This window comes from Xenopus laevis, chromosome 6L, assembly GCF_017654675.1.
Source record: "Xenopus laevis strain J_2021 chromosome 6L, Xenopus_laevis_v10.1, whole genome shotgun sequence".
In the NCBI taxonomy this organism is placed as follows: Eukaryota; Metazoa; Chordata; class Amphibia; order Anura; family Pipidae; genus Xenopus; species Xenopus laevis.
Window position 1 is genome coordinate 125,401,853 of NC_054381.1, and position 13,388 is coordinate 125,415,240.

General features: G+C 38.5%; 1 protein-coding gene across 4 annotated transcripts in view; it reads left to right on the forward strand.

Moving 5' to 3' along the window:
* The window catches only part of clvs1.L (clavesin 1 L homeolog), a 50,463-nt gene extending 38,718 nt beyond the window's left edge, over window positions 1-11,745 (forward strand). For 3 of the 4 annotated variants that reach the window (XM_018266651.2, XM_041565559.1, XM_018266652.2), the window contains exon 6: window positions 11,387-11,745. In XM_018266651.2, coding sequence (XP_018122140.1) covers window positions 11,387-11,474 — 88 coding nt within the window. In that variant the 3' untranslated portion in view covers window positions 11,475-11,745. 4 annotated transcript variants of the gene reach the window in all.
* Window positions 11,746-13,388: the final 1,643 nt, after the last annotated feature.

Consider the following 13,388-nt stretch of genomic DNA (forward strand, 5'->3'; position numbering starts at 1 on the left):
TGTCTATCACTCCTAGGGGGTTATTATTTCCAATAACCGAATGCCAAAAACTCAAAAATGTTTAAGTTTTTTTTCACTATAAATCCGAATTTTTAGTGGAAACATTTTTTTCGTGATTTATTATTCCCCAAGGCTGCTAAAAGTTTGAATCCGAAATACTCCATCTCTAAGCTGTCGGGGTCCTGTAGAAGTCAAAGGCAAAGGTCGCATTTCAAATTTGAAGAGATCTTGGTCTGCGCTGAGTTTCCGCCAAAAATCAGAAAAAACGAGGGTTTCGGGTGATTTACAAAAGATTTTGAGAGTTTCGGGCATAAAACCAGAATTTTCTTTTTCGGAGTTTCGACTTTTTTCCAAACCGATTTTACCGAGTTTTTTCAATGATAAATAAGGTCAAATCATGGATTCTAGTTTGGTCGGATTTTTTTTCCATAATCAAAATCAGATTTTGATAAATAATCTCCCTAGAGTGGTCTATGAAATTGAGTAGCATATCCTTACTAGACCTGACCTTGTCTAGGCTCCACTTCACCCTTCCTGCCTGCTTAGGTAAGTGGACTAACAAAATGGACCCTGAGCACAAGTGGGTACTTCCAACAGGCCTACCAAGTGTCATTGTGGAGGCAAAACATTTTAGCTAGAGATAGTGACAACATGATACTAAACCACATATAGGATAACTATTGCTATTTTATTTAGTTACTGCTCTGAAAACACCACAGCGGTGTAATAGAAGTGTCCCTAACACAGAACCTTTGCACATATGGCTTGCACTTTATTCAAAGGAACTAACCCATTATTGAAAGCCTGTTTGGCACACACTGAAACCTGTCATCAGTGCCTACATTTGGGTAGTGGTCCCACACTGTTGTGAGACACTGTCAGATTTCACCTGATCTAACTGCCTGATTGCAGCATGTCAGCAATTTGCAATGTATTACCGACAGCAGCAGGAAAAACATTTGGCTGTATGTCTATAAACTCATTTATATGAGTTTATGGATATACTTTAAGGTCCTTCTTAATGTCTGCTGGGCGCATTAGCAATCTTTACAGTGTTTCATCATCAAGTCCCCAAGTCAGTTTAGCACAGAGCCAGTGATCCATGGGTGACCTGATATCACCAGTAGCTTTTTTGTGGTTTCATGAACCCAAATCTATTTCAATCCTGTGATCGCCCAGAGTATTTTGTGAACCACTTTCTGCCCTTTTCCATAAAGCAAAATGTAATTATGCAGAAAATGTTCATCTGCTGCTCCAGCAGCTTATTTAGCCCAAATCCGTTCTGATTAAGAGCTTCTCTCTAGTGACGGCAGAGCAGTTACACGTCCTTCTGCAAATGCTGCTGTTTATGAAAGATGGAAAATGTGGGGCAGCAGTGGGCTCTCTATGATACTGGAAGGCTTTCTACTAGTAAAATCAAACAAATATATTCATGTATCTCATTTTAATAGAGCAACAAAGTGCTGTAAAATATAGTTCCTATACATTCCCAGAACTGTAACTTAAACACAAATATACAATGTTTCTTACACTTTATGTGAAGAATATTTACAGCAAAGGCAATAAAGATATGGATTTCTTTTTCAAGGGAGATTGTGATTTCAGACTGTAGTTGCCTTCAAGAGTTCTTTGGTCTCTTTATAACACAAAGGCTTATAGAATAAGATACTAAACTGACGGGATGGGAACCCTATGTGATCTCAAGACCATTGAATGGTGTCCCAGCCTACAGATATAGGGTAACCATATATTTGCTGCCCTATTTATTTAAAGGAGAACTAAAGCCTAACTAAAGAAGTAGGTTAGAAATGTTGTACATTATGTTTTGTGCTTCTGTACCAGCCCAATGTAACCACAGCCCTTTAGCAGGGAAAATCTGTGTCTCCAAAGATGCCCCAGTAGCTCCCCATCTTCTTTTCTGCTGATTCACTGCACATGCTCTGTGCTGCTGTCACTTACTGAGCTTAGGGACCCACTCACAATATACAGTAACCATAGAATAGAAATGTCACAATATAAGGCTGATTACTAATTAATACAGATAATTACTACATGACAGCACATAAACCAGTGCAATTAGCATCAGAATTGAATAATCAGCCCTGTAGCATCAGCTTATATTACAGGCCAAGATCATTTTCTGCTTGATAATGTTCAACAACCCCTAAGCTTAGCTTCTCAACAGCTGCTCAGAGCCCACTGAGCAAGTTAGTGTCGCAGACACTTTCCAAGATGGTGACCCCCTGTGACAAATTTGAAGTCCCGGATAATTGCTGCTATTGAGAAGCTGAAACTTTAGGCTGGTGCAATAAATTCATTATATAAAATATGACATTTTTAGCCACATTCAATTTTAGGGTTTAGTTCTCCTTTAAGCCCAGCCTGAAAGCGATTTTAAAGTCTTAGATATTGCTCGGACTCATACAATCGTTTCTAGAACCCCTCGCCAAAAAATACACATATGGGGGAATGTAATATGTTTCGATATCGCAAAAAACGTTCGCAAAGACCAATGCGAATGTTAACGACCATGTTTGCTTTCTTTTTGACCGATTACAGATTTAGCCGACTTCCTCGCAAAGTTTGTGACCAAATGCCTTTCTTCTCACTTCCCCTCTGCAGCATACAATAACTAATTAATGATTGGTCTGATAAATAATTTGACAATTAAAGGGGTGGCTCACCTTTATGTTAACTTTTAGGGGCAGATTTATCAAAGGTCGAAGTGAATTTTTGAATTTAAAAATTTTGAATTTCGAGCTATTTTTTGTGTACTTTTGTGAAAAAAATTCAAAAATTTGAATATCAAAATTTATCATGTACTGTCTCTTCGAACTCGACTTCGACCATTCGCCATCTAAAACCTGCTGGATTGCTGTTTTAACCAATGGGGGACATCCTAGAACCCATTTGGAGTCAATTGGCGGACTTTGAAAAAAGTTTTTTTTTTGGAAAAACGTTGAATTGAATTCGATCGAATGCGTTATTCCTTCAATTCGTATGATTTGAATTCAGCCAAATTCTGACATATTCGATCGAAAACGGACCTATTTTCGAATTCGAATTTCGAAGTTTTTTCAATTCGAAACTCAACCCTTGATAAATATGCTCCTATGTATGTTATATAATGGCTAATTCTAAGCCACTTTTTAATTGGTCTTCATTGTTTATTTTATATAGTGTTTTATATTTGTCTTCTCCTTCTGACTCTTTCCAGCTTTCAAATGGGGGTCAATGACCCCATCTAAGGAACAAATTCTCTGTTAGGCTACAAATTGTATTGTTATTGCTACTTTTTATTAAAAATCTTTCTATTCAGACCTCTCCTATTCATATTCCAGTTTCTTTTTAATATCTTTGGTTGCTATGGTCCAAATTACCCTAGCATGCAGATTGCTGAAATCACAAACTGGAGAGCTGCTGAATAAAAAGCTAAATAACTCATAAACCACAAATAATAAAACATGAAAAGTAATTGCAAATAGTCTCAGAATATCCCTCTCTACGTCATACATAAAGATACACTACCACATCCAGACTGGCAGTAATGGATGATACATAATTGCAGTATAAATGGTGAGAGCAGGCTGGGTTGGCACGTGGTCATTACACACAAGTACAAATGCAAGAGAATTTATGGGCTCATGTACCTTTTCTGAATGGTGTTAATGGGCTGGAAGTTTTGCACATTTACATTCCTATATGAATCATCTTGTTCTTGCTGAGGTCTCCCTATGACTTCCCACACTAGCAGATGGCAATTTTTATTTTTACAAAGAAATGTCATATATAAAACAGAATATTTCTATGAAACAGCAAATGTTGAGGGAGATGGTGTCCCTCTGCACTGCACTAGTTACAGCGGCACATCACAAAGCAAAGGGCTGAATAAGGAACAGTCGTAACATTTTCTATCAGCTTTTCCACCTGCCTTTCTACCTAAACGCTTTTATCACTGCAAGACACACGCTGGTCATTAGCTCGGCACTTCTTTTCTTATGGCCATTGTGATGTTATAAAGTACTTGTTAGAGATCTGAGAAGCCACGTACAGTATGTGCCGTCTCCATCTGTGTGACTCCACTTCAGAGCAGAACTAGAACACACCATATGTAACATTCTATTTTAGGAATCAGAGGCTGTCACACTGACACTTTCTGCACAGCACCCTTTTATATTCTCATCATACATTAAATATTCCAAAGCAATGTATATTTCATGGGAAAATAAAGGATAAATACATTCCCCTCTTCCCTACATTGCCCCTAAACAAATAAGGCATATCGTTCATTTTGTGGATAGAACATTCTTACTCTGTAATGGGAACTGCCATTCCACTATCCATAAGTAAATCATTTTCTATAGCCATCGCTAACTGCTACATCAGTCTATAGAGAAACAATCTGCTCACACACACTGTATGGGAACTACAGGTATGGGATCCGGCATACGGAAACCAGTTATCCAGAAAGCTCCAAATTACAGGAAGGTCATCTCCCATTTTATCCAGAGAAAAATATTCACCTTTTCTCTATGATAATAAAATAGTTCCTTGTACTTGGTCCAAGCTAAGATATTATTATTTTTTCTTTTATTATTATTTTTATTTATTATGCCCCGAGTTGCAAAAAGCTCGAATTCGAAAATATTCCAGCTAAAACCTGTCGAGATATTGTAGAAGTCAATGGCAGAGACCCCTTGAACCATTTGAAGATGGGTTTTAGCCGTCATGATTTTTGTTTTTTTTTCAATGGTTTGCGCTCAAAACTCGATCAGTTTGATTTAGTCAAATCTTTTTTCGTTGATAATTTAATAAATTCTAGTATTCGAGTTTTTCCCCCCAATTGCATTGATTCAAGTTTTTTACATTCAGGTTTTTTTTTATAAATAAGCAAACATTCAAGTTGTGAGTTTATTTGAGGTAGAAAAAAGATCACGACCCTCGCAAACTCAACCTTTTGATAAATAAACCCCATTAATATTTAAATGATTTTCTAGAAGACATATGGTACAAGTATAGGATCCGTTATCAGGAAACCCATTATCCAAAAAGTTCCAGATTACGGAAAGACTGTCTCCCATAGACTCCATTTTATCCAAATAATCCAAAATTTAAAAAATTATTTCCTTTTTCTCTGTAATAATAAAACAGTAGCTTGTACTTGATCCAAACTAAGATATAATTAATCCTTATTGGAAGCAAAACCAGCCTATTGGGTTTATTTAATGTTTACATGATTTTCTAGTAGACTTAAGGTATGAAGATCCAAATTATGGAAAAATCCGTTATTCGGAAAACCCCAGGTCCTAAACATTCTATATAACAGGTCCCATACCTGTATAGGATCCGTTATCTGGAAACCCATTATCCAGAAAGGTCTGAATTACAGAAAGGCCATCTCCCATTTTATCCAAATAATACAGCTTTTTATAAATGATTTCCTTTTTCTCTGTAATAATAAAACAGTAAAAAATTACAGAAAGAGCCATTATCCAGAAAACCCCAGGCCCCAAGCATTCTGGATAACAGGTTCCATACCTGTATCATATTAAACGTTTATTAATTGTTACAGAAAGCAGTATGTAAATGTTGAAACCTATATTGAAAGCTGAAGCAAGAACCTTGTGTTGATGGGTATATGCCCCTATACATCCCACAGTTATGGGAAGACCTATTTCTCAAAATTCAGAATAGTGTCATTTTAGAGGGTTTTTTTACTTTACAAAAATTTAAAAAAAAAGCAAATGTTTAAAAATTAACAATGAATGTAAAATAAAACCATGAAAAATATATACGAATAAAATGTATATTTTATTCATCATTTTTAATGGGCCAACAAGCTAGAAAGAAACTGGAATTGAATAAATAGTTCACATTTTGCCTAGGGCAGCTCCCACTGACTTCTAAATGACCTCACAAGCTCTCAGTTTTACATTAGAGTTTTTTGCATTTTTTTTTTTTTTGCTTAATAAACATTGAAAATTCATGTTTTTTAAATCATTATTCAAATTCATAATTTAGCACTAAACATTCGCAATGTGGACAAAAAAATACAATGTTGATAAATAACCCCCCCTTAGAATGATATGGCCTAATGTGTCAGGAGTGGATAATGTGGAGAGAAAAAGAGAGAGAGAATATTCCATAACTGCTTCTCCATACATCGCCCGTGTTTTTATGCTTCAGAATTTATTTACTCACACAACACAAAAATTCATTGTTGCACATCAGAAGCCTGACTTAAAATGTCTTTTCTGAGAGCCCTGTTTCCCCACCTGAGCGGCACCAGTTTGCCTCCCAAAATCTGCTCTGAATTTTCTCCTGCAACTGACTGCAAACATGTAGCATGCGCAGCTGAAACAAAATCTTGTGTCAATCACACACAGGACAGAAACTAGGGGGCAGATTCACTAACGGACGAATTGTTGCCAGTGACCGATTCGCACACATCGCACCACTTCGCCAGGTGCAAATTCGCTACCACTACACTAATTCACTAGTATGCGAACTTGTGCCCTGAGGGCCGAACGCTGGCGACTTTTCACTAGCGTTACTCCGGCAGTGCGAGCACTTTATATCGAAGATGCACTAGCGTTCATTTGTGCCTTGTGAAAATTCGCTAGTGATCTTGCGCTTATGTCACATTTGCGTAGGGCGGTAATTTGTATGGACGTCTTTAGTATAAATGTTGCTGCAAATGCTTGAAGTTACCACTTTTTCTTACTCATGTCCAAGGAACCTTAATAAAGACAAGAGAGTTAATATAATCCCTACACATGAGCCCACTGTAAAATTAATGTTCCATATGTTATGAAATGTCTGGAGAAAACGATTACCCCAAAAAAAGTTTGTCAGGACTTTTGCAGGCAATTCGGCTTCAAAATCGGCACACAGGATAGGATGTAAGTGACAGAAGATTGAGGAAGATGTAGCTTCTTTTAAGCACTTCACTGGTCTGAGGTGGCGAAGTCAACTCTGGCGAAAGAGGTAACGTTCAGTAAAATCCGCACTTTACTGAATTTGCAGAGTAACAACCTTTCGCCAGAGCGAAAAGTCGCCTGGAGATACAGTGCGAATGAACGCTAGTGACGGTCTCTTTCGATAGTAATTTGCCATCTGCGCCTGTTAGTGAATTTGCAATGTTGCTGGCGAAAAATCGCTAGCGTTAGCCACTTTTGCCTTTAGTGAATCTGCCCCTTGGAGTAGGTAGAAGAAACACATGCCTAGAGGAAGTGGCGTAACTAGATATTACTGGGCTCCAAAGCAAATTATTTTTCAGGCCCCCAAAATGTCTGGAGATTGATCAGTTTTACCAATGTTTATCGAAAATTGTATATGAATTAGGGTCTCATTTGGACCCTATACCTCCTAGGCCCCCCTGCAAATGTAGGGTCTGCTTCCTCTGTAGTTACACCCCTGTCTAGAGGTGCAACCGTTTGGGGGAGCTAGGATCCTAGACACGTACCCCTTCTATTGCCTATGTACCCCTAGCTCCGGCTCTGTGAATAAGTATGTTTCACCTTCTTTTCCTGCTACCTGGATGCATGGGGGAGGAGGTGGGGGAGCTGGGAGAGAGCAACAAATAACCGGTGGGGTCCAAGAAGTGGGTGTTTGTTGCTATATGGGTATGGGGTACTGCTTAGTAGCATTGCCCTGGGGACAAATACTACTCTGATCACACAAGCTCAGTGTCAGTGATCACATGTGAGAGAAGGTTGGCAGTGCAAGATGGCGCCCATCAATCCTGCTGTGCTCCTCTGCTTCTTATCAACGTGTAAGGAAAACAGAGCAGATTGTTGTAGTTCAGAAAGGAGGAGGGTTCTCAGCCAATTCATTTTATGCAGGGCTTTTGTTCTCCTTTAGAGAAGATTAGATGCAGTAAAGGATCAAGTTGGCTACTAAATATTTCTCTTTTATTAAACCTTTCGAGCCTTGGCTAGAAGATGGAAAGATTTAAGACACAGTTTGAGGCCTCGCCATGTTATCTTGGTAGACAGAATCCTGAAAGCCCCGGATATTTGTCTCGCACCAGAATAATATTAAGCAATGTGCATGGCCTGGAAAATCCCATCAGGATTTATAAAGTAGCTATGCTTTAGTAATGGCTGCCCACGGGGACATTGCATAATTGATACCAAGATTGCTGTTAACTTACAGCCATGCCTGCGAGCAACGCTACTCACAATGCCTTCAATCCTCCCACATCACAGCGGGACGTAGACTCACAACAATCGTTCACCTTTCTGCACTCACATTACATCCCAACAAAATCACCAGCTCAACAAAGGATTTCAATTTTATTCTTCTAGTCTATTCATAAAGGTCAGGCATGTTGTGAAGCCCCGCAGAAGCCTCTTCTTTACATACAGTCACTTATAGAAACTGCGAGTCCTACTTATTAATGCAAATGTGGTTTTCTGGGGGATTGCTTATTTGTAAATCCACTCCACCCCCCCCCCCCCACATATTGTGAACTCTCTAATGTGAAGTAATGAGTTGGAAGGCTAATGGATTCTCCTTTCCCTCTACTAAAAACACAGCCGTTGTATTGAGAGCTGCATATGAAGATTTTATTTTTAAATTAAGATAAGTATCGGATAATAGGATCAGATTCAAATGTAGGTGACAAAAGCAAAAGTAAAATTGTTGCCCAAAATAATATTCCGCTATGATATTCATATATTATACACTCATTATGTAAGCTCAGACATTTACTCACATTACCTACGTGAACAGACTGCAATATTTTTTACAGTATAATCCAAACAGATTTATCATTGAGATTCAAAAGAAAACATTTGTCCCAAATTCTATATTTATATTGTATCTCTATATATTCTGTATGTTCCTCATCCTCCGTAACAATTGAATTGACTTTATGAAACTGGCGCCCTGATTTTTAAGGTGGCCATATACGGGTGTCTGCCAGGCCCGGACTGGCCATCTGTGGGTTCTGGCAAATGCCAGAGGGGCTGCTGTAAAATGCCATAGAAAGTGACTATTAAGTGGGCTGGTGGGGGCTGTTTGGGCCCAGGCCCGGAGTGGCAATCTGTGGGTTCTGGCAAATGCCAGAGGGGCTGCTATAAGGTCCCATAGAAAGTCACTATTTAGTGGGCTGGTGGGAGCTGTTTCAGCTTCTATGTGGGTTGATTTGGCCTCTGTGTACCTGAAATGCCAGGGCCTATTTTAATTCTCAGTCCGGAGCTGTTTGGGCCTCTGTGTACTGGGAACGCCAGGGCCTATTTTGAATCCCAGTCCAGATTGTCTGCCCACAGGCTGAATGGACAGACACTGTACAACTGCCATGCATTTAAATTGTCACATTCTCCTATTTGCGGACACCCATGGACAGAATGTGGGTGGGCATTGGCACACCCCTTCTTCTCTATCATTCATGACATGCTAAGGAAGGAGGTGCTAGATGCTCTGGGGTCCTGAAATATAGACTAATTTGTCACCGAATATGTTTCCGCCAGTTTACTAACCTTCGGTAAATATAAATTTGAGAATATTTCGCCAGTTATCGCATTTGCTGAAAATAACGCTACGTACACATTAATGCCTGGTTTACGAAAGACAAAATTAACGCCAGAATTTTACCGCCATCTATTTAGTGGTGTTAATTTATTTTTTTGCCAGAAAATTCTCAAGGAGACAGGAAATATCCCATAACACCTTGTTTTACCCATCATTCTGTTCCTGTTGCCATTCCTGACAGGAGAAGAGAGAAGTGACAGGATAATCAAAGATGTTTTGGATTTTTCTTTTGTCTGCTGATACAGCAGCTTTTTCAGCTGAAATAAGATTTATTATGGCTAGGAGGGACCAAAGGCTTTGTCAGCCTACATTAAACTACATTCATATGATGCACACAGATTTATTGGTAAAACTTGTTTATGAATTTATTTAAATGATTCTATTGGCAGGGAGTAAGTCATGTGACTGGATGTATTGAAATGTGGATTTATATGATGCATACATGTTTGATTGGGTGAAATCTATTTACTGTGTTGTTGATAATATCTATAAAGTTTAGTAGTTTTGAAGATACATATCTGGCCATGAATCATGCCATAATAAAACAAGACTATTTTATAGCATAAATATTCGCAAACTTAATTTGACGCAAGGAAATTCGCAACCCGCTAAAATGACCACTAACGTAAGCTGGTTTGTCATCGTAGTTACCGCAAGTGATCGTAATGACTTCTGTTTTATAAACGTAGTCGCTGCGAATATTTGGTTGGAAAAATATTCACAGCGATAACATGCAGAAACATGTCGTCAAATTTACCGCGCTTTAGTAAAAGGACCCCCAGTGGTTAGTTAGCGTATGTCTGGCTATTGGCAGTAAGTATGCCCTAATTTGTTTTCTGCCTCACTCTGTACAAGCCAATATGTAGGTCCAGATTACACTGATTTGAATAAGAGATTGGAATATGAATAGGAGAGGACCTGAAAAGAAAGAAGAGTAATAAAGAGTAACAGTACCGATAAATGTGTAGCTTTGCAAAGCATTCATTTTTTTCATTTAGGGGTCAGTGATTTCTATTTGAAAGCTGGAAAGAAGGGAAATAATTCAAAAGCTATAAAAATAAATAATGAAGACCAATTGAAAAGTTGTTTACAATTGGTCATTCTATAAAATACTAAAAGTTAACTTAAAGGTGAACCACCCATTTAAAAGCTGCAAGGCAAATTCAAGGAAATAGCACTAATCTACTTGCATTATACTTTTATAAGACAAAAGCCATGAATATCCTGTAAATTATATCCTTATGAAGGTGCTTCGTGATGTCATTGGTTACAATCGGAGCTTAGTGACGTCATTTCTGTCACATGACTCACTGAAACGTGTGTATTATAATAAAATACCGCCAGTTGCAAATTATGAGGATATTAGAAGTCACCTCGGCGTTCCATGGCCTGTATAAAAACACTGCATGTGCTTTTATATGGTCATGAAACTCCTCGGTAACTTATAATATCCTTATATTTTACAATGGGGGTACTTTATTCACTATATAACATTATAATACACAAAAGCCATGAATATCTTGTAAATTATATCCTTATAAACGGGGAGTTCTGATGTCATCAGTTATAAACGGTCAGTAGTGATGTCATTTCTGTCACATGACTCACTGAAATGTGTGTCTTATAATAAATAAAGTACCTCCAGTTGCTAAATATCAGGGTATTAGAAGTCACCTCGGAGTTCCATGACCTGGTCAGGAAACTCCTCAGTAACTTATAATATCCTTATATTTTACAAGAGCGCGTACTTTATTCACTATATAATTCTGCTTTGACATAGTCCGGATGAATCTCGGCTGAGTACCAGGATTCTCGAAAATGCTGACAATAACATTTTCTCCTTTTTTAGGTCTCACTCAGTGGTAGAACCGGGCACTCTGCGGCACGAGGAAGAGCGAGAGAATGAGAACACCCAGCCGCTGCTTGCTCTCGACTGATCTCACCCACTTCACTACAAACCCATCACACTTCACTACGGCCTCTCTCTCTCACTGCAAACTACTCACCAGCTACTCGCACACTCGATGTGCTACAACACGCTCATTGCCTTAGTGCCATAGAAGGGACAGAAGCCTCGTTCTCAACAACTGTGAAGAAGATTCTGTTAGTGCCAAAAAAAATTAAAAAACAAGCATATCGAGTGCATTATAGCCATTTGTGTTGGACTGTATTTGCTATGCATTGCCAAATAAATGCATTGTAGGTCAATTCCGGCCCATAACGGGGTTGATAGTATTTTTATACTGTAACACGATCAAGCAGAAAGGAGGATTGCTGGGTATCATTTTTATACCTCTCCAAACGATCAACAGAAAGCCGAATTATTACGCGTATTATTGTCACCATTTAAAGCTGTAACTATCACATGCAGTATTGAGAATTTAAGACTATGATTCCTGATACAAGAGAGATGAATGAATTTACTTTAGTTGTATGTAGGAACCTTTGTTTTATGTAGGCCTCCACTTCAGACTTTTTATGTTTCATTGAGTTGCAGGCATTCTTGGCTCTGATTGGCTACAGGTTGGTGAACTGTATAATGCTAAAGGCTGACTGTAACTTTGTCTGTTTCAAAGATCGATACATCTCACAGAGCAAATATTTCATTACAATAGGCATTCGCACCCCATTGAAACAATTTTAAAGGAGAACTAAAGTTTGACAAAGAATTAGGCTAGAAATGTTGTACATAATGTTTGGGGCTTCTGTACCAGCCCAAGGCAACCACATCCCTTTAGCAGTAAAGATCTGTGTCTCCAAAGATGCCCCAGTAGCTCCCCATCTTTTTTTCTGCTGATTAACTGCACATGCTCTGTGCTGCTGTCACTTACACTATACTGAATATATATCATGTATTTTCACAGTAAAAAGCTGATTGCTAATTAATTCGGATTCTCAAAAACAAGTGCAATTTGCATCAGAATTCAATAATTATCCTTGTAGCATCTAGGGATGCACCGAATCCAGGATTCAGTTTGGGATGCAGCCAGGATTCATCCTTTTTTAGCAGGATTCGGCTGAATTCTTGTGCCTGGCCAAACCAAATCCGAATTTGCATATGTATATTAGGGGCCGGAAGGGAAAACACATGACTTTTTATTCCAAAACAAGGAAGTAAAGTTTTTGTCCCACTTTTGTTTGGTATTTGGCCAAATCTTTCATGAAAGATTCAGCCGGATCCCAAATAGTGAATTTGGCGCATCCCTAGTAGCATCAGCTATGACAATTAAACCATATTTTCTACTTGATGATTTGTAACAACCCATAAACATAACTTCTCAAAAACTGCCCTGAGCACACTGAGCATGTGCAGTTTCACTGGATCTCTTAACAGAATCCAAGATGGTCACCCCCCTGTAAAATACTTTGAAAGCCTGGATCATTAGTGATGGGCGAATTTATTTGCCAGGCGTGAATTCGCAGTGAATTTGCGCGATTCGTCGCCAGCGAATAAATTCACGAAACGAAAAAATTTGCCGGCGTCAACATAAATTTTTTCGTCAAAAAAGGGCAGGTGCAGTTTCGCGAATTTTTCACCGTTTCGCGAATTTCACGCAAAATTCGCGAATTTTTGGGCGAAGCGAAACGGCGCAAATTTGCCCATCACTATGGATCATTCATGTTGCTGCTGCTGACCCATTTTTAAGGTTTAGTTCTCCTTTGAAAAAGAGGACTATTTCTAGGCCTTGCCCCAGTCAACCTACTAAAATATTTCCAATATCCTACTGTGAGTTTGCTTAGGTTTATCAGTTCAGTTACGTAAAAATAGGGAAACTTGAATTTAAATAGTTTCTGCTTTGTCTCCCAAATCTCCTAAGATATGTACAAATATATTTATTTATTTATTTTGC